Source organism: Pezoporus occidentalis, unplaced genomic scaffold, assembly GCF_034315485.1.
Source record: "Pezoporus occidentalis ecotype Australia unplaced genomic scaffold, CSIRO_AGI_Poc_V1 ctg154, whole genome shotgun sequence".
Lineage (NCBI taxonomy): Eukaryota > Metazoa > Chordata > Aves > Psittaciformes > Psittacidae > Pezoporus > Pezoporus occidentalis.
This window is the reverse complement of record NW_026913361.1, coordinates 1004281-1031728: the sequence shown is the minus strand read 5'-3', so window position 1 is coordinate 1031728 and position 27448 is coordinate 1004281. Positions and strand designations below refer to the sequence as shown.

The 27448-nt window shown below is 41.1% G+C and overlaps 1 protein-coding gene across 20 annotated transcripts in view; it reads left to right on the top strand.

Moving 5' to 3' along the window:
* Positions 1 to 27448, top strand: part of ADGRL3 (adhesion G protein-coupled receptor L3) — a 516853-nt gene that overhangs the window by 337831 nt on the left and 151574 nt on the right. For 19 of the 20 annotated variants that reach the window (XR_009963392.1, XR_009963393.1, XM_062611552.1 and 16 more), the window contains one exon: positions 26745 to 26825. The exons of the other annotated variant lie outside the window; for it this stretch is intronic. Coding sequence is in view for 17 of the 19 variants with exons in the window: in XM_062611552.1 (XP_062467536.1) it covers positions 26745 to 26825 (81 nt within the window). In the remaining 2 variants the exon portion in view is untranslated. The remainder of the gene's footprint in view (positions 1 to 26744; positions 26826 to 27448) is intronic. 20 annotated transcript variants of the gene reach the window in all.

Genomic DNA, 27448 nt, shown 5'->3' with positions numbered 1-27448 from the left:
CTTTTAAATGCCTTAGGCTCCCTATGCCAGGGCCAGCAGCTCTTTTGTAGGAGCTTGGGTTGTGCTGGCTGAACGTTTAGACCAGGAGGAGGGACTAGTGACTGCCCCATAGCTTATCAGTGAAGGACTTGAACCAGGATAAAGATCCCTCTGTTCATCTTTGGGACTTGTATGTCCTGACAGCTGTTCCCAGTGGCATGGGAAATAGAGCTCCTATTTTCAAGGAGGTGTTTTAAATTATGTCCGAGAGACCAAGGTATTACAATTTGAGGTGTTTAATAGATGTATGAAGTTAATAAATAAATATGCCAAATACATAAGGAAGACAGTGATATGATATAAAGCTTCTAAAACAGCCTCATTGTGCTTAAGTGTCAATAAATTGCATATTAACACTGTGGACTGCCAGTCTAGTAAGCAAATGTGGTATGAAGGGCATATGTCAAACTTTTATTCTCTGGATTCTGTTAAATATTGTGGGATGCTCTCTTGACATGTGATTGCAACCATTTTATTCAATAAAGGTGGTTGGGTTGTTGGGTTTTGTTTGGTTTTTTTGTCGTTTTGTTTTTTTTTTCTAGAGCAGTTTTACGATGCAGATAAGGTGAACCTTCTGTCCTTATAATATGCTAATTAAGTGCATTTGTGTCTTGGGTAAAAGATGTGGCAGTATGGTGATGAATAAGAACTTTAAACACATATGACACCTCGTTAAAATGTAATTTTCACATCATAAATCTGAGGCCTTCTCTTTGACAGCTGAGTAATGTGGATAGTGGGCAGAGAATCATGAACATTTCAAAGTTGTCACGTGCCAATAGGTAGCTGAAAGCAGCTTCCTGCTCTGCTCGCCCTTAGCGCCCTATATCCTTGGGAAATGCATCAAAAGGGCTGCCAAATCTTAAATCCCACTTGTGCACAGGATATGAATTGACACTGCTTCAAGATCCCATTGCAATAAGCCATGCTTAGTACCTGAAGTTAAATTTGGCTGCATTTTAAAAGGCCAGCTGAGCTTTTTGCATGAGCTGCTTCTCTGGTCTGACGAGGGCCTTCTTTAGGAGGGTGCTGAGTGTTTAATTGCAGCTTCTCCTGTGCTTTTTAGTTTCTAGTTGCTTTCCTCCCATCTAGGAGAATCCCTAGCTCTCTCGCTCCTGTTCCTCTTCATTGCTTACAGTGACAGCTGCTGGTTGCGCAGTGTTGCTGGAGGTTTTCAGAGAGATCAGCGTGTGCTCTCAGCAGCCTCTGCTGAACACGTATCATGACTGGGTCCCTGGCACATCTTTTATAGCAAAGCTGGCATCTCAGCCAAATTTGCTGTTCAGCCAGTACCTTAATCTTAGAAGAAAAGGAGGATATTTCACCTACCCTGGAGCATGCTGGGATCCAGCATTGTGTTTGTTCCCCATTTTGATGTCTTATCTTTTGAGCCTCTTTATTTTTATCCTGTTTTATTTTTTCCCTCTTTCTAAAGCAGTGTTTGATTAAAAAAAAAAAAAAATTAAAAAGTGTCATATTCCTGGACACTTTTCTGAAATTAGGTATTTCTGCCTTTTTTTTGGTCAGGAAAGGTGGAGTTTGAGCTCTTCTACCTTCTCACAAAAAAATCCTTTAAAACTGCAAGATTCCTTAGCTTAAAAACATTCCCTTTGTGGAGCATTTAATGAATAGTAATACTGTTTGCTTAGCGCAGCATGAGTATCTTCAGTGCCTCTCCAGTATGAATAAATATGTGGTTGTTCCATCTTCCTAAATGAAAATGTACTTCTTTCAGTAGGACTATAGAACAGGAGGTAGCCTCACCGAATGAAAGAGGAGGAGCCTTTCTTTTCCTCAAGTCACTCCTCCAACTATAAGGCACCTGTTCGAGCCAGCTTGAGAAAATCATAGAATCAGCTAGGTCAGAAAAGATCTTTGGAATCATGAAGTCAATTACCCCAGGACTGCCGAGACCACCACTAAACCATGTCACTTAAAACCTCGTTCATGCTTTTTAAACACTCTCAGGGATGGTGACTCCACCACTTCCGTGTACAGCATGCCTAACACACCTGGGAGCTAAACTGAGATAGTGTTATATCCTCTTTAGAATCAGTTGTTTCCATAGCAAACCAAACAGGAATTTGCTCTAAGACCCTGCGTGCCATGGGCTGGAGTCCTGTTCGCACAGACTTACAAGCCGGAGTGCTTGGGAACTGGGCTGGTGGGCAGCCAGGATGCTTGAAGCAGGGGAAGGGCAGCAAGAGACAAAATGATTAAGCTAAACTTCACTTCAAGCTTCAAAACAAAAGGAGGCCAGAGACTTCAGCACTTCATAATCCTGTCAAACGCCAGGAGGGGGAAAGCACCTTGCCAAGAACATGTCGGAAAAGCTGAGGCGGCTGTTCCTGGCAGCAAGCATGAGATGTATGGCTGAAGATAACAGTGATTGCATGTGGATAAAAGCATTAAGTGCATATGAAGGATAGTCTTTTCCTCTTCTCCAGCGAGATCTTCAACTTCAGGAATCAGCCTGAAGTTGCGATTAATTGTTGTTTCATTAAGTTCAAGACCACCAGAGTTGTCACACTGACATCCACGCAGCTTATCAGTCTGATGCACATACTTTGCACCAAACCCAGCCATGAGTGTGCCAGCCCTTTGGTTTGAGCTGTTTGCCAGAGGCAGAGAGCGAGAGGCGACACATAGCAAATGTGCAAGGGCACTTTTCACAGGAGGAAGTGACTGCATCATGTACCATAGACAGCTTTTAGCATTGTATTTTTAAACATGATTTTAGTAATGAGTGCACTGTTTATCGCTTGACAAGTGGATTTTGCTGGCTTTTTTGCAGTGATGGGAGTCTGCACAGGCTTAGGGGCATAAACCTTGAGAGAATCCAGGATTGTTCCATTTTTGAGCTGTTGGCTCTGCCAGCTCCTCTTCTCCCACCCAAAAGCAGGAGTATAACCTGCCAGGTTTTTTCTCAAGGCATTACCCTCTCAGCTTACATTATATTTGTGTACCTGATTCCTCAATGCTGGTCACATATGGTGCAAACACCTTCTGTTCTCTGCAGTTCTGCTCTGGCCTGGCTGCAGAGCCACTAGTCTGGCTTGGGACGTGGGCTCCCAGATGCTTTCTTCACGCTCCAGCTTGGTTTTTTTGCTAATGTATTTTTTAAATGAGAAGCCTTTATTCCTGCTTCCCACTGAAAATATCTCCACTATGGCAGCTCATGGGTTTGTATTGCTCTCCTCTCTCGTCTGTCACTGAGTGTGTTTGTTCTAGAAATGACTACTGTAATATTTTTAGCAGCACTTATTAAGATTCGTCTCCTAAAGTCTAGCTCAGTGTTGCTAATTAACTTTTTTGATGCCGCCCTCACTCTCCAGTGCTGCTATGCCAGGTTTTCTTTCTTTCTTTCTTTTTTTTAACCACGAGAGCAGATGTGGATGCCCTGCCATATTCTCCTTTAGTGTCAAAGCAAGCAGAAGATGTATTGGATGCTCTTCATACGGCTGGCCTTTATACTTAGGTTAAAGAGGAGTAAAAAGCTCTTCAGGAGTAAGTTACAAAATTATTGAACCCTTATGAAGAGCCTTGCCTTGACTTCAGGCAGGTGTGATGATGCCTTTAGCATCTCCCCATCCTTCAGATGTGGCAGCAAGTCAATTTTCCAGACACCTAAGGTATGACTGTGCTGATCAAAAAGTATCCAAGGTATACATCAGGAATGAAAAGGTCAACCTTATCTTCACAAGTCCAGCTGAACACTCATGGTAGGGTTGGATTTGATGGGTTGCTGATAGGAAGGAAATTTATATTGAAGGTACAAAAAGAATCTTGGTAGCTACTTTGAAGATCTCCACATTGTGGAGAGAAGTGATACCAGCCATGAAAGGCTGGGAAATGCTAGTTGGCAATATTGTCAACAGCCTGACAGGGGAAACTAAGTAGATCCCAGAAAAAAACAGAGAATAATAGGTACTTTGAATAACACCTTCTCAAGTGCATTTTGGCATTTGTACCTATGCTAAATCAAGAAAGTTGTGTTCTGAAAAAAGCAAGACTAAACCAGTGTCCATTTCTTTTGTGTGTGTCAGGTGTGCATGAGTAAAGGTTGATCTAATTAAAAGGTTTCTGGAACAAAATCTCAAAGTTCCTGGTGAGTTTCAGCTCAGCCATTATTCAGACAAATCCTCTGAAGTTGATAGGGGTTTAGACTCAGGGTTTTCAGGAGTGAGTCTACAGTGAATTTACGTTTGCCCCTAGAAGGAATTGCATTTTGCCAGCGAGAGGCTTTTTGACCTCCTGTTTTATGTCTAAAGCATCTGCAGATGAGATATAAATTGTAAGCTGGAATAAACAGCGAATATCCATGTGAATTTGAGTTGCAGTATCTGCCCTACATTTTTATGTTGAAAAGACTTTTTAAGGGTGTGTTCATGATTAGAGAGCAAAGCAGATGATGAAGGCTTAGGTGAATGACATGTGTCCATTAAAACAGTGTAGCGATCATTTGCTGTAATGGGATTTTTTCACTGTAAATAGGATTTTTGCGTGATTAAAATGTGCTGAGAGGAAACAGGTCTTAAGGCACCAAAACATGGGATTCAGTTTAAAAAGACTGGCACTGAATAAGCAAACTGGGTGTTTTGTGTTCTCACAAAGTACCAGCTGCTTGAGACTCAAAAGGGAGGAGGGGGAAAAAGCAATGAAATGTCAGAGCTGAAAACTATAGAAATTATACGCTGGGCATGACAGAAGATGGAAAATCAGGTGCCTTTGTGCCAGTCTGAGCTGCCTTACTGGGCTGCCATTCATACTTCCTTCAGATAGCTGGAATAAATTAACACAGCCAGTGGAGAGATGGGGCATTAGGTAGCTCTACAATTCTTTTTCATCTGTTGATATTTGGGATGGAGAAATGAAAAGGAATGTCTGTGTGCTGCAAGCAAAGATAAAAAGTAAAGGTATCAAGTACAGACATGCCAGCTGTCCATTCATAGGGTCTTTCCAACACACCATGTGAAGAAGAGCTCCTGTGAGCCCTGTGTATTGGCCTCTCATTCACTTGCCTCTTTGTGTTATATTATTTCCTCTGCCCAAAGCATGCATGAAGGATGCTGTGGCTTGCTAAGGTTGGTCAGCCTGAATTCACGTGATGTTTTGCTCTCTGATATTAGTGAATTAAGCAAATGGCAGGTAATGTTTATGTGAACACTAAGGCTTCAGAAGGAGGGAAATATTGAGGGAAGGCTGCATAGAAAAGAAGGGTGGGTTGTTTTTTTTTAATTATTATTATATTTCTGTGAGGGAAAGGTTGTAAAATATATTTGCTTGGCGGGAGTATATGTATACACTAGAGGGACTAATAGGAGTAAGTATTTCTGGCCTTCTCCATGTAAGTGCTTGCTTTTCTCTCTGGACAGTGACTGCCAAGTGTTTTCTTGGTGCGATATTTAGCATGTTACAAGTTATTCACAAGAAATATCCTTGGAGTGACAGGAACAGATTCTATCAATAAAAATGTTGTGCTCCTCACCAGGCAGGTATTGGGATGAGTGAGGAACACCAGTACCTGAAAATCGAGCCAAGGTGGAAAGTTCCCTAGCAAGTTTCTAGTTAACTGATGTAGTTTAAGGTACAGATTCATCCAGGGTTGAGTTAGGAAAGGTGCCTCTGTCTGGTGCCTTGCTTGTAAATATAAGCTCTCATGTATAAACAAAGCCTCCTCCCAAGCTCTGTGGGAAGTAAATGAAGCTTTAGAGTAACCTAAAACTGCATAGTCAGAACATGGTGTGTTGTGTAGGGCTGCTGTAATGTGTTCTTTTCATATAAATGAGTTTAAATTGACTCTGGTATGAAGAGTAGAACAGAGAATTAAATTAGATTAATAGATTTTTTAAGACCAGAAGGGACCATTAGCTCATTTAGCCTGACCTCTGTAATGCGTTCGATTGGATTTCATCTGCTTCCTCTTGTGCGGAGCCTAATGACTTGACTTTTAACTGAAGTGTACCTTTCAGAAAGGCACCCAGACAATCAGTGTGTCACTTCACAGAGTGCTTTTCTTGGGTGGGCATTCTCTCCCGGTGTTAAAGATGCAAAAATAATACCCACATTATAAATTGTACTGCCTGGTCAGCGAGTCCTTTTTGTGCCTCTTTTGCAACATGTGTGAAAGTCAGTATGTGCTTCTTGGATGTGCTTTGCACTTTACTCAGACAGTGCTCAGGAGGTTGCCTTCTGAGGGAGTTACTGATGGGTCTGAGGGTTTTTTGTTAGGTTTGGTTTTGTTTTTTTTTAATTTTAAAATGTTAGAAACTTGTTACAGGGAATGTGAAACTCCTGAATAAGCTGGGAAAGCAAATAATTCACTAGCAATGAGAAAATAGCTTTCTGGGCAGTAAACCCAATAAAGTATTCTGCTTTCAGATGCATACTTTATGAGTGTCACTAAAAGTGTCTATAAACTCTGCTTTTTAATTAGGAGAAATTGCCAGTCTGCAGAGCTTGCACACTGCTCTCTTAATGCCACTTCCATTTTTATTTGAACCAGAGTGGTAGGGAGTGACATTTAAACCTCAGAGTTTGTCATCAGGTTCTAATTTTCTCATTGATGAGAACATCTGTCCATTGGAAAGGGCAAAAACTCATTCCAGCAGGTTGTTTTTTTTCCATAAGGTATTGGAAGATTTAATTCCAAATGATTGTTTGTTTGTTTGGGGTTTTTTGCCTTTTATTTCCCACCATCTTTTTATAGGAGCCTGTATTTACACTGGGTAAAAAAAAGATGATGCTGCAAGGAAGCAAACTTTAGAGGATACAAGAAGTGCTTTTGTAAATAACCATTAATTGTGTAAATAACCATTAATTGTGTTAAGAGTGTTGTTACACCAGATTTTTCATGTCAAAATGTACTGGCAAAATCTGGTAGAAAGAGTTTGCCATTTTCTTAATATGCAAATATAAATTGGCTGCACTATATAATGTCTTAATTTGAATTGAAATACTATGCTGTCAAAATGTGTTTTTTCCTTCTAGCAGCATGTTTTCTGATATTTTGGGTAAACTTCACATTCAGGCATTTATTTATTGTTATTGACCATCCGAGAGAGGTTTTATGAAGCCTATAGCTTTATTAGATTATGCACTGTGGGTAGCAGACATGTTATTACTCCCTTTTTATCACTTTTTCATTGGAGAGAAAAAAAGCTTAAAATGGGCACTTATCAAGGAAGGCTAGGGAAGTCCTCTCTTGCATTTACAGTATAATTTGTGACCACAATGATCTTGTGCATGTTTGGAAGTCATCACCCCAACATAGTTGGCAGCATATGCATCAGTTGTAACCAAAGAAAAAAGATTCAAATTATCCAAAATGACTCTGCCAATGTCTTTGGGGACAGATGGTGTAGGGTAGTACAAATGGAAGTTTTGAGCTACAGATTTCTATGCAACCTTATTTGCACATTGAAGGTAGTAATCATTACCTTGCTGAACCATGGTCTTTATCTGTTTTATTTAATCCCCTCCCCCCCCCCCCCCCCCCCCCGATGACTTCTAGTTTGAGAGAATTTATATAAAAAGTTTCTTTCTACAGTTAGTTGACATTTAGCAGTAATGAATGCCTTAGTGAGTAGATATAAAGCTGTAAAAGCTGGTCCTCTCCAGATAAGGGTTTTGTTACAGTGACCTTACTGTCCTCTTCCTACTCTGATTTGAAAGCTGATTTTAATCTGCAGAAGGAATAATCTTTAAAAATACAGCATGCATAGGTGCATTACTTTAAGTCATCTTCCCTGGAAACCTTGTGGGATACAGAAGCAGCAGACATGAGCCTGTGCATGCCTGAGGTTTATCCACAACTTGCTGATACGATGTTTAATGCTTCTGTGCGTGGACTGCAGAGACTGGTTTAGCATCATGGTGCTAACCTGATTCTTCCAAAGTCACTTTGCAACACAACCTAAGCTTAGAGGAGCCTCAAGAAGCTTAGAGGAGCCTGTTGAACCTCTTTGCCACAGAGGTGAGGATCTTTTGAAGGAGCAGAGTCACTGGTCTTTTGGAAGGTTATCTACTATCATGCAGCTTCAGGCTGGCCAAGAATTACCATGCACTTCTGTGGGTGTATCTTGACACAGAAGTTGCCTGTTAGCCATTGTAGGTCAAGTCAAAAAGTGATTGAGGCTGTTGACACCAAACAGGGAGCCAGGGAAATTTGAGGCTTCTGGCTGGCTGCAGGTGTGGTCTTTAAACAGTTGTAGTTTGAAGATGGAGCTAACAAAGGGCCAGGGGCTCCAAGAGAAGAAGCTCTGTGTAGCACAGAGCTGCCAATAAAGATGATAATACATCTCCAGATCTTTGATTTATCTCCTCTGCCCCCTTCAAGGTATTCTTTTTTTTTTTTTTTAATGAAACCAATTGCTTTTTCGATGGCTGTGTTTTAAGGACAGATGGCATCAAGGGGAGAGGAGGACTTAGCCTTTCTTTCTGCTTGGAAACCACATAAAACAATCCAGTACTTTTGCCTGAAATTATTAAAAAGGAGAGGTTGTCAAGTTTTATGAAATTCCTCAACATGCATGGCAGAGGCTCTGGCCTATCATTAAAGGTGGCCCCTTCCATAGCTGGAGTGATTCATTGAAGAGACATCTTCTAGACTTCAAGCCTTTTAGTAAAAACATTATTTGTTTATTTAGAAACCTGTAAGAAAGTGCTTTAGATGTTGAGGTTATTTTGTGCCCTCAGTACCTTTGTAAACTTTAGTTTTTGTTGATTCTAGAAAACAATACAGTATTTTTGCCTATCCTGGGCTTGTCACTCTTCTACTAGAAGAAATTGATCATTGATTTTTATTTTTTTAATTATTATTATTATTGCATATTTAACAATAAAGTTGAGTGATGTTCTATTCCCAGCTGAGCCTCCAAGGAATGCAACTGTTTCTCATTATAAAGGGGGGGGGAAGTAATTAAATTTTAATTATTTTTCCTTTTATCCAAATATCTTCACACGGTGCAAATTAAATAAAATTATTTAACCATGACAAGCACTTCTGCCAATTAATCCCTGAGAAGCTGGAAAATGTATGCCACATGCATGCAGGCAGTCACACACACATTCCTGGAAAAAAGAAACCCAAAGGAGTCTAAGACAAGCATGAGTTAACCAGCCCAGTGGAGCTGTGAATGGGGAGTTTCAGTGATGGTGAAGTTCGTCTGCAAAGTGATCTGAGCTCTTTGCAGATTCCTATCTGATACTCCAAAGAATCTTTTTCCCTTCTGGCTTAATAGCTAAAGATTAATTGAAGTTCAAGAACTCAGTATTTTTAGTTGCTTTTATACTGAAATTTAAAATGGGTAATTTAACTTTGAATTGATTTTTTTTTTTTTTTTCAATATGAGCTTTTAGTATGTGCATATTTTTATCTCTGCTTCGCTTGGGTTTCCTGAATTACAGGCAAGATTACCAAGAGATATTCATTAGAAAAACATGTTTATTAACAGCATAAAGATTGTTGTACTGAATGCCTAAAAACCGGATCCAGTTATTAGAAAAGAAAATCTTTAAAGCAATTGCAAAGCATTAAAGTAAAAATTCATCTTGCCTGCCTGGATTGATATACCTGGTTTCATTATCTAATGAAAAACACTGGTGCCTTTTCTATGGGCAGTACTTCAAGGTCAAAGTTGGCCCCAATTCTGAATTTCCACAGATTAAAAACCCTACTTGAAGTCAATGGTCATGTCCCATGGAAGTGACTCTTCTCCAGAAAGACCTCATCTCACTTCTATAGGGAGGTTCTCATGTGGTCTTCTCTGGACTATGAGATAGTTACTGGTTTGGTAAAAGCCATATCTGCATCTCTGAGATGTTTATTTATTCAGTCTTAATCTTTTAGCAGCTGAAATCACACACTGAGCTTACAGTCATCTGAAGCTACTGCTGGAAGAAGTAAGTTGACAGTAAGTTGTGCACATTTTAGAGAAATACATGTGTGTATGTATATATATAGAGATAGATTTTGCACATTGTTTTAATGTATTTGAAAAAGGAAGATTTGTTCCAGGTCATCTTAAAAATAGATCCTCTAACATTACAATTTCCTTCTGAGGAGGGTGGATTTTTCTGACTAATACTGGCCTGGCCTCATGTTATGGCCCCTCAGCCCTGCAGAGCAACATAAAGCTCTTGTTGATTTGAGCCCTGTACCCTGCACTCACTGAATTTTTAGACTAAGCAAAGAAAATGTGGTTTAGCTACCTAAAGGGGGTTTAACAAGGAATGTTCCTTATCTTTTCAAGCTGGAGCTATAGCTATTTTGTGGCAGTTTAATACTCTGCCCTTTTCCATAGCTCATAACTTTCCTCTGCACGTGGCAATTGTTGGAAAATCTCAGCAGTCCTTGCTGAACTGACAAGGGAGAGTCTTAAGTTTGCCGGTTACTGCAGGAAGATCAGTCATGCATCCTGCATTTTGCTGTGGAGGAAAAGGAGCAAGCACGACAAGCAAATTAGTGGGTGATTTATTTATTTGCACTTCTGGGATGAAATCTTTTATCTTTGTGAATCTTAGTGTTAGGTGATATATTTGTCTATAGAAAAACCAATACCTTAATTGTGCACAGGGAGCAAACCTTCATGTTTCACCCTAGCTGCATTTGATACCCACAGTTAATTAGGATTGTCCAGTGTTTAATTACATACTAATGTGAAGCTACATATTTCATCTCTATTGCTAGATGGAAGGGCTGAGATTCAGCTTCAGGCTTGCATGGAGGGATTGGCATTTAGCAGGGGGTGAATCTTGTGCCAGATTTTGTGATGGTTAGGTGCATCACGCTAACAACAAACCAGCAAGGGGAGCTGAGACATGCATGAAAATGTCAAATGCCAGAAGTAGAGACATGACAAAAATGTGGCTAGCAGAACTGAGTATGGTCTTTTTTACGAGGCCATTAAGTTAAGCAGAAATTACTTTGGTTAAATATTAGCTTTAGTGCCTTACAGGGTGTCTCTCTGAATGAGAGGCAGGGATGGATCCAGGCCCTGCATCTTCCTGAACTGGACTGAATTTCTTTCTGAATTTCCTGCTTTCCTATAAGTATAAGCTTATTTTTCTGCTTGACGTCATTTGGCACTCCTTCTCCAACCAGTCTCTCCTGAATGCTTGGATGCTTACCATTTTCTAGCTAAGTCATAGTTTGCACCCTCAGACGGTCATGGTATTTTCTCATTTCATTGCACCCCACAGTAAGTTTATCACCTGCTCTTTTCTGTCCATGTTATTGCTGTATTGATAGTATTTTAAATTGAATTCCGGACCTTTGGTCTGAAACTGGGAGATGTGGATCAGATGAAAAAAGGTTTGCTGACATGAAAGTGTGTCTGCATAATCTCTGACAGCAGCCTATCCTTTAGTTATACATACTGATAAATTCTGATGTTTCCAGTGCATTAATTTGTCTGTGACAATTTTCTTAGTTAAAATTTGAGCAGTAAGACTGCTGACCTCAGACGACCCTAATTTATAATCTTAGAGACCTCCTGCTCAATAGGAGGTCGCTATTGATGAAATTCTGGTAGATGACCATCAACTTTGAGAAATTACGATAGAATCGCTATGCTCTCCTTTGTCCTGCACCCATTGAAAATGTCAGACACATTAGTTCACTGAATCATATTATTTTAGTTCAGAAAAGCATCTAAATGAGCCAGACTTTATAAACAGGGTTGAAGACCCTTACCAGCTTCTGGTAAGGGTAATACCAGGTATCTGCTTGTCTTCCCATCTCTCCCTTTTTGCCTGGCTGTCCCTAGTAAAGAAGACTACCAACAACTGTGAGAGAAGGCTGACATGGATAAGGGTTGTTGCTGATGGCCCTTCATTGTATTTCAAATCCCAAATGTGTTGTATTAGAAATCACTGTGAAGTGTCAGGTTTGTCCTTCCTGCACAATGGCTTCTTCCCGGCTGAATACAGTTCATTACCATTTATGTTTACAGTCCTGTCCTAGGCTGAAGAGGGCCAGATACACAGCTGTTATGGAAAGGTGCAGCCTTGCTGAATGCTGTGAAGTTGCAGCCATTTGCACAACCTAAAGATTTGGCTGTTTGTCTTGAAACTGGTTTGTCATCTCTGCAACCCCAGGGCATGTTGCTCCTTGCTTGCTTAATTGCCAGTTTAATCAAAGCCTGCCATGCTATTTCAAATATGATTTCTCCTACTGAAAACTCAAGCTGTCACAGCATTCTTGTGCATGTGTCTGGTGTACACCATGAATAGCTAAAATCTATGACTGACTACTTGAATCATAGCAGACTTGAGCTGCCCAAGTGCTCGTGACTGTTTAATGATGTTCCCATTCCCAACTCATCATTAACTTTCTTGTTGGAGGTTATCCCCAGCAGAGCTAGTGGAAGAGAGCATGAGTGCTCATCTGCTCCAGTGTTAAGTCCAGCAGCCTGACTTTGTTACCAGATCACTGGGGAAGTGGGTGTCTGGGGATATATGGGATATATTCTACTTCATTTTATAAATGCCCCCCCCCAGTACAATTTTTCACTTTTTTTTTGCTTCCACTCTACGTTTTGCCTTCAGGGCTGTCAACTCTAGAGACTTTGTTCTTGAGCTCAGTGATGGTTTTTTTTCCCCAAAGCCTCAGCCTCTGCATTGCAATCCTCTGATTGCAGGATTTTCAGTTCTAGTTAAAAGTATAAACATTTTGCATTTCTAAGTGGAAAAAGAAGCTTTAAAACACTGTTCCTGAAGACTTTGAGGCACAGTGAGGAAAAGCCTAAATCCATAATATTTATTATTTCTTGTGGGTTTTATTTGTTTTGGGGTTAAAAATATTAGGATCTCAGAATTTGGAGTGTCTCTGCTGACTTGTACGTGCTTGAGGTTGACTTTGAAATGTTTTCCCAGCTTTTGAGCAATGTCATTTCATTTCAGACACCTGACAAACAGGATTTTTCAGGTTCTTTTTTTTCTGATTGTCCTGGGAACTCTAAGCTTGTTCCAGTCACTTGTAACCTTTGTAATCAGATTGACGGAGGTACCTGGGGAAAACCTCCTTCCCTTCTCATCCAGCTTGTAAAGCAGAAAGTGTATTAACCCTCAGTCCACACCATAAGTATTTTGTTGCCCCCACTTTTTTTTGCAATCACTCCTTTCTTTTGGTCTCACCCTTTAATTAGGTTTTGCAGTGTTTTTTAAACCTCTGCTTATCCTCAGCAGAAAGCCACCTTTGTGTTAAGCTACAGGTAATTTGCAATCTGGCCTCTCATCTGTATGAAACTAACTGGACTGTTTTGGCTGGCTCATTGCAAAGGAAGAGCTTTCAGAGGACTTGCTCCCTGAACATAGTAATAAAGGATTTGACAGGGTCTCCAACCTGCTGTGAAGGTGAGCACACTTGTCCTTTTCGTAGATAAATCAGGGTTTATCTCTTCTTTTTAGGGACTTTTTCCTTAGTATTTACTGTCCCTTTTTGCTTCTGTTTGACTTGCCTCGAAAGAACAACAGCACAATTCCTAAAATCCAGTGACTCAGGAAGGAAACCTCATCTGTAATTAAGTTATCCCTGGAGGGAAGGACAATGAAAGCTTGAACTCCTTCACAAAGAAATTGCCTGTACAAAGGAGCTTTAACTCACTTTGAAATAGTAGACTGGCGTAGAGAGCAGCACAGCTACCTTCCTCAGTGGTGTTCCCCCTCCATCTGCAGGGGATGTAGAAAGGAGGTGGACTTTTGGATGAAGCCTGCCCAGGGTTCAGCTGTTGTTTGCTTTTAGAAAGGTGAGTTTATGCTGCTCTGAAGGCGGCACTGCTACAGTGAGGTCACAACTACTTCTACACCAGAAAGATTTTTTAATCTCTTTTCTTATTCTTTAAGTAGATCTTGCTGCTCCAGGAACCCCTCTGCAGCAAGTGGGCTCATTTGTAGTACCGCTTGCTGAAAGCAAAATACTATCTTCTGTCATGAAATTCTTGCTGTAGTGGTCACTGAGCCGTTCAGCCAGTGTTACTTCAGTTGGAACTATCGTGTCAGTCAGAGCTAGAATGGCCAATATTATTGAGACTGCCTATTCAATCCCAAGAAACTAACCCAGAAATGATACCTCTCTTTGAGTGACACTAAAGCCACTAAATGCTATTAAATATAACTTTAAACAGGAAGGATTAAAGAGAGTTGCTCTGTCCTTTCCCTGATCCAGGAAAGACTAGCATGTGTCCATTCCGGGCTCCTCAGCAGTAAGGTAGTCATTACCATTTCTCACTGTGAAGCTAATTCTGAACTGTTGTGAATCCCATGTCACTCAGGTGTTCTTCCTTGCTTGAGTTGGAGGAGGGTGAAGGAAGAGCTTCATGTCACTGACGGAGGCCAGGTTGGTCAGAGAGTTGTAGCTTGTTAGTTCCTTAATTGAAAGATCATTTAAGAAATCCAAATGCAAGGTTAAGGGCTAGTCTGTTAGAGGAAGTTTAGGTTGAGATGGTAGTCAGGGCTAACATATATGAGTATGTAAATCTGTATGTTCATTAAAGCAACTAAGGGGTTGTAGATCTAAAGAGAAAAAATATTTCTCTTGTACTGAGGTATTGGGTGATTGTGTTTCAGAGACGATGGAATGTATGGCTAAGGACAGTTTGGATATTGTCTGTTGCAGAGGAAAATATTCAGCAGCTAAAGCTGTCTATTAATTTTATAGCATCATGTTTCACTGCTATGATGCAGAAGGAACTGAAAGAGTTTTCAACTGGGCTGAAACACACCACCTTTATGTGTACTTTGTAGACCCTACAGTCTCATTTTTAGCTGTGCTGTATGTCTCCCATAATCCTTTTGGGGGCCAGGCATCAGAAATGATGTAGTGTAACATGCCTCTTCCCTCTACATGTATGCAGCTAGATCAGTAGGATCAGGAAATTTGGCAATGCTTCAGGACCCTTGCCCCAGCACTAGCAAGACAGAGCAGTGCTTTTGCAGACCTGTCTGCTGCCCTTGCAGAGGACAGACACCCAGCATGACTCATACAGTGCGAAGGAGGCTTGGGTGAGAATTAATATGTATTGTTCAAGAAGTACCAATCAGGATCTTATTGTTCTAGGCAGCGTGCAGACTTATAATCAAAACTGTCATCCAAAAGCCTACAGTAACCAATTGTGGGAACTAAGATAATCCAGAGATATGCTTGAAGGTCCTTAAAGAATTTAGGTTCCAAATGCAGAATATCTGATACTAAAAAATTATATTTGATCTTGTATGAAACATCTGGTCTGTAGAATGGTGCTTAATGTATGGATCTGTGCTCTGCACACAGTTATTTTGGAGTCAGTGAGCTTATGCAGTTTCTGACCCATTGCAAAAAATATTTCAGTCCCTCACTTTGTAGAAAGAAGTAAGTGTAGGACAGCATCATGAAGGGAACGGATGGTGAAACCTCCTGTGTCATTCCTGTCTTTGTGAAGCAATGAAAAGGGATATGATGAAGTTTATAAAGCCCACAGTTGATTTCACCAAAACAAAAATTGGTAAGCTACAGACTTAAAATCTCTTTAAATCTATAATCAGCAATTCTGCATGACTCTAAAAAAATGCAAAACAAGCTTGTTTAAACTGGCTGAATTGAGCATAGGTTCCCACAGCTCAGTTTACAGTGGATAGGTAAAGAGGAAAAATAAAAAAAAATCACCATGTTTTGACACTTGGCTAGAAAAGCTGTGGAGAAAGATCCAACAAGCATGACATCGGTCATTGAGTTGTAAAGCTGTGTTACACACAAAGGTGAAAAGAGAGCAAAACTAACTCACCCCCAAATTGGCTTTGTAAGGCACTGTTGGGCTGCTTGGCACTGCCTCACCTTATAGTACTAGGGATTTCTGGAGTTCCCGATCAAGGTGATAGAAATCTATGCTCTTTTTACTGTGACAGGAGCATGCTTAATCTTTGCTATAAAGCTGTAAGAGTGCTCCCAGGATTTGACCATCAAAAATTGTATTCAGAATTGTCACTGATGTGGAAAGGTTACAGATATATTCATATCTAGGGACAAGGTTTAAAAACGCTTAGATTTAATTTTCTTTGGGCTGAGGAAGGGGGAGATAATTCTTAATGATTATTGAAGGAAAAAAAAAAAAAATCCCAGTAAGGTTTTCTTTGGATGACTGTTCTAGCAGCTTGTCTGTTATTGGCATTGGAGATAAACTCAGGCCTAAAAGCTTTGCTTCCTATACTATTGCTGTCTGCATGGAAAATGTATTGACTCTGTCCTCGCTGGCAGTCAGAAAGTCCATATTGCAATTTCTATATATGGGTTTGGGAAACTGCTGTATTCAGATCCTCTATCCGCATGCAGTGGGGAGATGCAAGAGACTTTTGAGACCTTCATCTCCTTCTCTCAAGTTTCTCCATTTCAGCTAGGTTAATGATGTACATACAGCATGTCAAAAGTAGGTGATGTCCCATCTTCTCCTTTTCTGAGATCGAACTGAAAACATGGATTCTTTAGGGGGCTTTTGACTGAGAGAGAAAACATGAAAACAGAGAGGAAGTCTGTCAGAGTTGGATCAGTTTGCCCAAACAGCTCAGTTTTTCGGCTGGCAGCATTTTAGCACTCAGAGGGGAGTTGTCAAAATCTCTCTACAGGCGGCCTTGTCCTTCATGCTGAGACATACCTTATAGTATCTCAAAAAGAAAGAAAGAAATAAAGAAAAAAAGAAAGAAGATGAGGTGGCTTAGGTTACTGTTCTTTTAAGGCATGGAGAAAATACCAACCCTTGTTTCATTTCTTTATCAAATAACATAATGTTAATCTCATTTACTGCTTGATCACTCGCTTTGGGATGGAGTCTGTCCCCTCTTGCAGGGACTGCACTGTAGCTGAAGCTTGGCTGCAAGCTGGAAGCAGAGCCGGGCAGGCTGTACTGCCTGTCTCAAGGCTCCCATTGCACATCAAAAGAAGTGATTAATGAAGTTAGGGTGCACTGACCCACTTGGAAAACAAATTACTCATCTCTTTGTACTTCCTTAATGAGAGCAGTTGAAAAAAAATACCTGTAACAAAGAAGACTGCTTTAATGCTTTATTGTCTGGGTTGCAGTCACAGTGAGGAATAGTCACCGAAACCCATGGAAGATGGGAGTTAAGGTTTGTGTGGTGTGTGGTATGTTGTCATGCAGCTGTGGAATATGCAATTCATTGAGTTGGACAAGGGGATTTGTGTCAGAAGCCAGAGAAGAAGGTCCATGTGGTGAAATTGGGTTTTGAAGGCTTGCAATCACAAGCTCCTGGAGAGAGAGTCTCACGTAGAAGGTGAGTGGAGGTGGAGTTTCACCTTCTTGTCAGAGGAGAAGGAGAGAAGATGACAGCAGAGGTATCAGTATGACATGAGGATGGAGACCATGCTACCCATGTAGAGACAGGCTGGAAATTAAAGGCAGAACTGGAGGGGACATCTGCTATAGGCTCTCACAAATGGAGGAAAGTGAGAGTGACAAATACTTGGACCTCATCTCACAATATTTGAAACCACAAAACACTTCAATTACCATCTCCAGATGTATGACTTACTGATCTACCTGTCTGCTTCAGATGTGTCTCCTACCACATAACCCAGTACCTCAGCTGATTTCTCTGACAACCTCTTCAGATGCTTTGACATTGAAATTTAAGCTAAGCATGGCAAGAGCTACTGGCTGATTTCTTGTTTTCCCCCACTGCTTCCCTTTCTACATGAACAAAAGTGGCACAAGTAACAGAAAGACAGGGTTGTGTCCCAGGCTCTGCCTGCGAGGAGCAAGCATGCTGTAATGCATTTGGCTTTCATTAAAACCCTTGACCTGGAGCTGTGAGATGTAGCTCTCTAAATTATGCTGGCAGGTGGATTAAAAGCTGTCTGAAAGGCAGTGAAGAAAGGCTGTAATTGGTGCAAGTCTCCCTGAGGTAGGGAGAGAGTCTGGTGCAGAGATGAAAGGGATGTCCAGATACAATGCCACTACTATTCCCAACTAAAGTTTTAAGTTACAGCTAAACTGATAGCTGTCCGTATCCCACCCCTGGCTCTTTTATTCTTACCCTTCCCTGTGCATCAGATCTGGCACTGCTGCCATGGCAGCCTGAATTGTTTCTGCTCATCGAGCCAGTGGAAAACAAGTAATTACTGGGTTTGGTGGGTCATTTTCCATCAGACCAGCTCCAGCTTGCCTTGTGTGTGCGTCACTTGACAAATCTGCTGCATAGAAGGGGATAAAAATGCCTGTCCATGTCCCATGGGAACTAAGAGTGCTGTGAAATGGGTTAGCTATAATATTATTCTGCACCCTTGGTTGAGAATGCCCAGCTAAAGAGATGGGGGAGACAAGAAACATGGGTGATAGTGAGAGCACAGCAGCAAAGGGCAGGCCCTAAAGGAGCACAGGCATAAAGAAAAGAGCAAGCAATACAGAAAAAAAAATAAGGCATAAACATCTCAAGGCAGGGAGGCAGCAGGATTCCACCACCACCCACCCAGAAAGGGAAAACAGATCAAACCTTTCAATGATGACATCTGCTGCTCAGCTTCTGGGAGGGAGCGGTGAGTGACTCTGAGGAGATACCTTTCAAAACAATGTAAGGAACCATTTTCCATCTGTGAGAGATGGATTGAATGCCTTTGGCTAGGTTTCCCCAAAAAAAACCCTTCCTAACTTCTCCATCCCAAGTCTTTTCAGCCTTGTCTGAGGCAGAACAGTCTGGGCTTGACCCACTAGGGCAGTTGGAAACATCCTGTTTGACTTCTGGGACAAGAGCAGAATAAGGACGGCAGGAGCTGGCACAGAGCTGCTCTTATCAGATTAAATCTTTGAGAGGTGGCCAAGAAAACCTCTGTGGTTTGCTGTATTCACCGTTGCTAAACTCACTCTGGGTGGTTTGTGGCTACCAATAATTGTCATCTGCTGCGGGGCTCTGAGGACAGCATTGCTCTGAATCCCCCAGTCTCATCTGCACCAAAATTGCTATCCTCCTCCCCGCTGTTTTCCAGTGCAGGTGACTGGTAAATTGTATTTCATAGCACAGCAAGCACATCTGGGAGGGTGAGAATAATACGATGTGTCATGTTTCTTTAGCCTGCCAGGCAAGTTTTCTGGGAGCAAAGCTCAAAAAATGTGCAGCCCTGCAGGTCAGCACCCTGCCTTAGGCACAGGGGAAAGCCAGACCTGGGTATGGCCTCACTGTATGTGCTGGCATGTGGGGGAAAGATAGGAGGTCTTTAACATTATTTAATTATAATGGCATGTGTGAAATATTTCCTGTTTTTTTTTTTTCCTCTTTCTTATTCCTCCTCAGCCCTAATACCGGGCTCTCGTACCGCAGGGTAAATTCTGAGCCGTGTGCTGGAGGATGCAGAGCATTGCTGGAGCCAAGGTGCTGCTAAATCAAATGTTTTAAGTCCTTAACAGAGGGGTGAGGTTCATCCAAACACAAAACACAAATTACAATGTTTGCACAGCAAAATGAGGAATCTCTGTGTGACTTGAAGAAGCTTCTTCACCCCTGACTTCAGCTGGGATGTGAGTTTCTGAGTCCTGAATGCTCCTTTGAAAATATGCAGCTGCCACTAATGAAAAGCCTCCGATTGCTTCAGCTGCTGTAGTACTCAGGCAGTTTTTAACCCGTTCCTTTGACATTATTTTTGTCCTTATTTTTGCCTGTACTTGAAACCTATCTTAGGCCTTCCCAGGTAATGGCTGTCACATAAGGAACAGTTTGGTCATCGAAAAGGCCATTTTGATTTCCTTCCTCTCGCAGTTAAGGCTGTTGTTTGTTGTGACAGAGTCAAAGCAGGAATAGTACGTCCTTGAAAAAGACTGGTTCATTTTATCACGCTTTCTGCTCACACAAGCATGCTGCCAGTTGCTGCTTTTGGATTTGCATTTACTTTAAAACACGAGATGCATGTGTGACAAGGATTTAGCCAAACATCTCTTCAGCTCACCCCTCTCCCTGCATCCTTTAATGAGTTTTCTGCCAAGAGCAGTCCTGAATCTTCCACACTCTGACTTTAAATTACACCTGTAAGATGGCATGCATGAGCACACACTATGGGCATTTGAAAGACCTGCTATTATTTACATTTTATGACAGCTTCAAAAGCAGTGTATAGCTAAACAATGTATAGAGTTCCAATATTACAACTTTACTCCTGTCAAGAATAGTATGGGAGAAGAAACATTTGCTTGTTATGATGGCTTTGCTCAGAACTATAGTCTCTCTGTCAATGCCCATTGAGGCTGCTGGTTTCTGTGACCTCCATTTTCAGAAGGCAGCCATGACCAGGAGCCAGCAGTCCCTCCATGCTCAGTCATGCTTGCAGTACCCTATATTTCCTTCTTTAGTTACTTTAAGCTTGCAATGTTTTCTGGTATGAAATACAGGTGGCAAAATGACAAGAAAGCAGTGATAATGTAGTCAGAGAGTGCCCTTTGTGAAAGAGGGTTTTCTTGTATTCAGAGGCATGCACAGATTCGAGGGAAGGACATCAAAATAACCTTGGGAGGGAGAGAAGGAGAGGGAGTGGGAGAGTTGCTGCTACCCGAAGGAGTTAAAAGGGCAATGAAAGATGAAAGACAGATGTACAAATGAAAGAGAGGTACTCCATAAAAGTCCATGAATAAATGAAGTGGTGGACAGAATCAGTGCTAACTCTAACATGTCTGAGGTAGGGAATGGCTTTATAAAAGCTTTATTTAAAAAATAAAAAAAAAGCTTTTAATGCAAAATGGAAAAGGGTGGGCAGTGATGAAATTATGTTTGTAAAGGTAGTCACTGGTGAAAGGCAGAAAAAAAGCCTGCCAGAAGAAGTCTGAATAAATGCCGACTAATAGGTCTGAATTAAATTTGTTTAATGGCATGTCAAAAGAATTTGTTAGCAAACCTACCAGCTTTTTAATTTCTCTTTCCATATGTTTTTATATATCCCTACATATTATGGAGTTCAAAAAGACTCGTGAGTGGAGAAAAAAGGACAAGAAAAATGTGCTAACTTTGGAAATTGAAAAGGATGAGACTAATGATCCTGGAAATTGCAATCCAACAAAGTGGAATGTAGTCTTCAGTTAGATAATAAATTAGATTTTTTTTTGCAAATATCCTGTTAACAGAGGATTACAGAAATGTGGCCACAAAGTAGTATTGTTTTACATATCAGATCATCACAAACTGGACTGCTTTTAAAATGATTTTTTCAGTTACATGGGATAAAAGGCCACAGCATTCAATTTATATTTGATCTGTAAAGATATTGGTAAAATACGTATGTTCCCCAGAACTTTTCCTTGGAATATATATTCAGCGTACCTCATGTGTGCCCATCCCATTGTTATAGAAAAAAACAAAGATATGTGAAGAACTGAAATCAAAGTCTTGGAAATTGATGTGCGGTGTCACGGTTATTAACTCCTTAGTGATCCAAGCGTGTGGGCAAACAGAATGTGGGATTAAGTCTGTGGAGGTGGCTGTATTCGGAGGTGCTGATAAAGGTCAGTGAATGGTCAGCGGTACCAGCACAAAATGAAATTAAATTACCTGCATGAAATGCTAGCTAGATCGTCTAAGAAGGAGCTTTAGAACTGGTGAGCCTATGGAAGACAAAAACATACCAAAAGAGGCTGGAAAATGAGTGGAAAACTGAGTAAGAGATGCAGTCTAACGTGGCAGCAAAAAAATGTGTTGCAGTGATCATCGCCACGTGAGGACAGTAAAGAAAGGAGACTCTCACCACTCGAGGCAAAGAGTTTAAAGCATGTTTGTTTCAAAATGTATCTCCTGGTGGTTTCTCAGGGGGGTCTGGCACAGGGGAGAACTGCGATTTAGGTGCACAACTGTCCATGCCCACCACAGTACCCTGGGCAATGAACAAAGGAGCAGTGGGGGAAAGAAAGGACCAACTGTTCTGGTGGCTTTAGGTATTTTGGTGGCATTGTCAGCACCAGAGCTTTAGAAGACAGTTCACAAGATGTTGAGGAGGTCTCTCATCAAATGTTTAAAAAAGGCTTATTTTTTGCCTACAAGATGTTAGTGTCTTTTCTTTTTTTTTGCTGTGGGGTGTCCAATCTATTCAGGTTTTCTCTGTAACGCACAATAAAATCTCAGGGAGAAAATGAGCAAGGGTCAGGCAGAAAGATTTCTCACGTGCATACATGAAGATAGAAATTGTGCTTTAGGAAAGGCAAATGTCATGGACACTGGAAACTCAGCATAGGTTCAAGAGGGAGGTTTCCCCAGTTAGATGCTACTAACAGTGTGTATGTTTCTGGAAAGAATCGGGGGAAGTGCTTTTAATAGATGAACAGATGAGACTGCTTTGTTGATAGTTTCCTTGGTTAGTCCATTTATTCACTTTTTTTTTTTCCTGCAGTTTTATATCATGGCATCTATAGATGGCTAAATCACTTAGGGGCAATTTTTTGAAGATGTGTGGTTGCTTATTTTCTATCTATGAGCATCCAGATCCCTTTAAAAAAATCCCTTAGGCCAAGCTATTATGTTTTCTTCAATCTTCACAAAACATTATCTTTGTTCTTCTAAGTTATTAGCTTTTAAAAGTGCATTGTATCTCTCATGTCAGGCTTGAAATTAATGGCCAGCCAGGCACTTTTTCTAATCCACAAACATCCTTACCCAAGGAAGAGCATGTTACCAAGTAGTCTTTCAAGGTCATACCTATTGTTCAAAAAACTGCTACTACCAAACATGATTCTTTTCACGTTGCTGCAGTATGTGCATATTGCCTGACTACTATGGGTGTTATATACTGTCCTTGTTGAGAGAGGTGATATGAGCAGAAGATGGGCAGTTTGTGGCTAACCACTTCATATTTGTTGTTTGCCCTGTCTCACCCGAGTTGGTTTTGACATTTATGTAGTGTTGGCCAGATCTGAATCTTTTTGGTATGATAGAAAAAAATCAGACAAGAACTGACCCATGATTGTCTTCCATTATTAGTCCTTGTTGCCTCTGGCCCTCTCTGCACTACTCCTGACAATCACAGGGGGCCATGGCCATGTCAGTAGGCATTGGCCATGTTGGTGGCCAGACCTTGCCAGCAAGAACAGTAAGGGAAACAGCCCAACCTTAGCAATTAGATATGAAACTGGCAACTTTATCACACATTACTTTGATGATTACGTTCATTGCTCTTTTACTTTTTTACCTGAGAGCCGGCCGCAGAAACACCAGATGGCTACAGTCAGGGTGGGATTTGGAGAAGCCTGTGCAAGCTGTTATGAGACAAGGCATGCTCAACTTCCCATTAGCAACAGAGACATCTTGACCTTTGGTATTTTGTCAGAAGATGTTTTTGTTTATTTTTTTAATAACTAAATCTGAGCCACTTATTTAAAGAGATACAGTTATTTTTGGAGTGTCCTGCAAAATTATGAAAGGACCTGACACCAGCCATTTCCTCTTCTATACGCACTTATACCTGGCCAGCATTGCTTAGTGTGTGGACAGCTCTTCAGGTTGAAGAGCGGTCAGTCAAATAGGCTAATGGATATATAGATGTGCAGGTAGAAATGAAAGCCTGGCAGCTGGAGAGAGCCATGGGAGGCCATGCCCCACCTTCCGGTGCTGCACCATTGACAGCTCAGACCCAGCATGCAGAAAAAGCAGCTGAAGGACAGGACAGTTTGGAAAGGGAGATGTTGAGTGTTTCTACCATCTTTTTTTCTTTAAGGCTTTCACATTCCTCTTTTCAAGTGTTTTTCTACAGTTGCCAGAACTGGAGAGGGTGACATTGGAGTCACTCATTCCTAGACCTGGGGCTTGCAGTAAGCAAAATGGCGAAACTGCAAGAGACTGGGAGTTGGCTTTACTTGGCAAAACTTCTTCTGTCAGTCTTTGTGACCAACTTGAGTTGCACCAGTGATTATCAGCCTCAAAATCTAGCATAGGTCCCTTTGGTAAAATTTTTTGTTTTTTAATGGAGTCAGTGGCAAAACTTGTAATACCATTAAAATCAGAAGGACCAGTGCTCTGATCTTAAAGTTTGGCCTCCTGACTCAGAGTTTTCTTTGTGTGCTTGTGTGTCAGTCCCACTGCTAGGTCTTGCTTCAAGCATAGCACCCCCCTTGCTTCTCTTCCCGCAACCCTCTCAGGTGTCAGCGTTGCCAGTAATAATAAAACCAAAGAAATAATGTGATTCTGTTGATTAACACGAAGGTTTACAAGGTATCTTGATCCTGAATGTATAACTGGGGCCATGAGAGCCTTTGTTCCTTCTACAGTAAGACTGTGATGAGTCTGAAGAGCAACTAAGCTGGCATTCATGCCCAGAAAATGAAACAGCAGTTGTTTGCATTGCTTTATTATAGACAAAATACTAAACCCAAAATCTGATTGATTAGCATTGTGAGAAGTGTACAGTCTAACCAAAGTCAAGTTTAATATTTTCTTGGAAGTAATGTGTTTTACATCAGCAGCAAGTGGATAAAAGCTTTCTGCAACTTGTTTCGTTTATCAGAAGAGAGCATTTGATGCTCCTGCTTTCTCCATATTAGGTAAAAGCTTTAATAAAACATTCATAAATTTCCATAGTTATTACTGAATGTCTAGAGAAACTCATAGATGTTTTGTAGTCTTATATACTGTGTATGTATATTCTTTACTCCACCCTAACCCAATTCCTTTCTGTATTTGAGATCACTTGGTCCCATGAAGACAAGGTGATAAAAACCAAATAAACAAAAGAGCCTAAAAATCCCAAACCAAACCAAACCCGTTTGCTAGCAATGGGCTCATAGAGAAAAAGAGGCTGTTTAAGCTGTATTAGACAAAGCATTGCCAGCAGGTCGAGTGAGGTAATCCTGCCCCTCTGCTCAGCACTGATGAGACATATCTGGGTGCTGGGTCCAGTGCTGGGCTACCCAGTACAAGAGAGATAGGGGCTTACTGGAGCAAATCTAGCAAAAGGCCACAATGATGAATAAGGAATTGATGCACCTTTATGTGGGGAGAGGCTGAGAGAGCTGGGACTGTCCAGCCAGGACCAGATGTGGTCCAAGGGATCTTACTGATATATGTAAGTACCTGATGTGGGGGGAAATAAAGAAGATGGAGCCAGCCTCTTCTGAGAGGCAGCCACTGACAGTACAAGAGGCACAATTTGAAATACAGGAAATTGTACTTAAATGTAAGAAAAAGTTGTTTATTTGTTTGTTTGTTTCCTGTGAGAGTGGCCAAGCACCAGTACAGGCTGCCAAGAGAGGTTGTAGAGTCTGTATGCATGTTGATACTAAAAATCAGCCTGGACATGTGCCATAGGCTCTTGTTGCCCTTGGGCTGGACTGGGTGATTACCAAAGTTCCATGCAAACCTCAGCTATTTTGCAGTTCAGTAGTATTTTTGATACAGCCTGTCTTATGGTTATAAGGCACTGATCCTGCACATTGAGCAGCTTAAAGTGAGAGCAGGCCATCTGTCTGTTTCTACTGCAGAACTGGGCAGCTATTAAATGATGACCTGTGCTCACTAATGACATCAGATGGATTTTTAACATGTAAAAGAGAAGGAGAATGCACTGTAACTCACTATTAGCTATGGGTTCGCCCGAAGCCGATTTCCCATGTTAAAGCACTTAAAAGCAAATACAGAATTTATGATGTGTTGGTAGATTTTAAATTTGAATAGCGTCCAGTTGTTGTAATGGCTAATAATGTAAATTATCTGAGTCAGCCTCAGAGTAAAGCAGTAATTATATCCTGCCTAGACACACGTTTGTTTTTTTTTCCCCCTTTTCCATTAATATTTCATCCCCCTGAAGAGATGTTTTCAATGTATTATGTGCACCAGCATACTGCACTCGTGGTATTCCTGGGCGTCATTTACAAAGAAGCCCGAAGACTGTACCGCTGCTGTGCTGCCTTGACGCTAGCTTCGAAATTGCTTGGAGCAACAACAGCAAGTGTCAACAGGGAGCCGTATTAATTATTTGGAATGTGTCTCGTAAGAGGAATCAACTGTTTTTATTGCAGCACGAATATTACTTGAAATGGGAAGGTTACTCTAACTGTTATCGTAATCTATGTGTCATTAACTTTCTGTGTTTAGAAAAAGAGATTAACAACCCTGTAAATTGTTACAGTAAATAGATGAATTATAACAACATCTTATTGTAAAGAAAAAGTTTATTTATAAGTTTATATTTAGAAGTTTCTTAATATAGTTACCTCTAAATTACTGGAGAAGAATTAAGTCTTTAGCAACTGGGAAACTGCATGGTGGTTTTGGGAACCAAAAAGCTTCCACCCAGGTGAAAGCAATGCAGGCTCTGAAACTGATATCTGCGTCTTCTGCAGGTGGGAAAAAAAAAGCATTTGTACTTCACACCATGCTTCCTTCAAAAATTGCTGTGACACAGAAATGCTTCCCTCTTAGAGTGAGATTAACAGATTGAATGTCCTTGTGTGGACTTGGTTGTCTTCTGTAGCATATGGCCTTTTGAGAGAACATCATGCAAAATATATATGGTAGTTGTAAAGGAGGTATAACTAAAGGTCAGCATAGTACCCATGTCTTCATGGAAATAACAAAAGAAATGGGAGTGTTTTCAGCCTTTCATCAGGGATCTCCAAAATGGAAGCTCATTGTGAAAAGTACACAACCAAACAAAATACTTGAAAATCTGTTTTGAATCCAATGCCATTGAAATCCTTTATGTTTCATTATAGCCCTGATAGATAGGAAACAGTGAAACTAAAACACTTATTTGTCCACAGGGCAGGCTCACCATGGGCAGGTCTCCTACATTGCCCCACCAATCCACCTCGATTCGGATCTGGAGAGGCCGCCATCCAAGGGTGAGTCGGTGACACAGTCTCCATGCACATGCATTGCAAAAACCTGCCATAAGCATGAGTGTACCTCACTTTTCCATAGAGCCTCCATGGTAAAGTTATCACCCTCCATCCAGAGACACTCTCAGGAGCAAATTAACTCCTGCAAGAGGACTGTATGAGAGATGACTATGTCTCATGTGCCCCATTACATAGCTTTGAACATATCAGCTTGTTCACAAGCTATTTTGCTGTTCCCATTACTTCTGGAGGGACAGGTATAGGTATACCTTTGGACCTGCCCTCTGCCTTCCTCTTTTCCTTCCTAATGACAGTGCACAGGCACAGGGGACTGGTGGCCGGAGAACTAAAAAAACCCAAACCAAACCAACCAAGCAAACAAACGAAAAACAACAAACACCAGTGATGCACAGTACAGTTGCTCACCCACCCACTAACTGATACTCAGATGCCCCGAATAGCGATCAGTCCCTTCCAGGTAACTCCACCCAGTTTATATACGTGACGTGCTGTGGTATGGAATACTCCTTTGGCTGGTTTGGGTCAGGTGTCCTGTGTCTGCTCCCTCCTGGGTTCTTGTGCCCCTCCTCACTGGCAGAGTGTGGGAAACTGAAAGGTGTTTCATC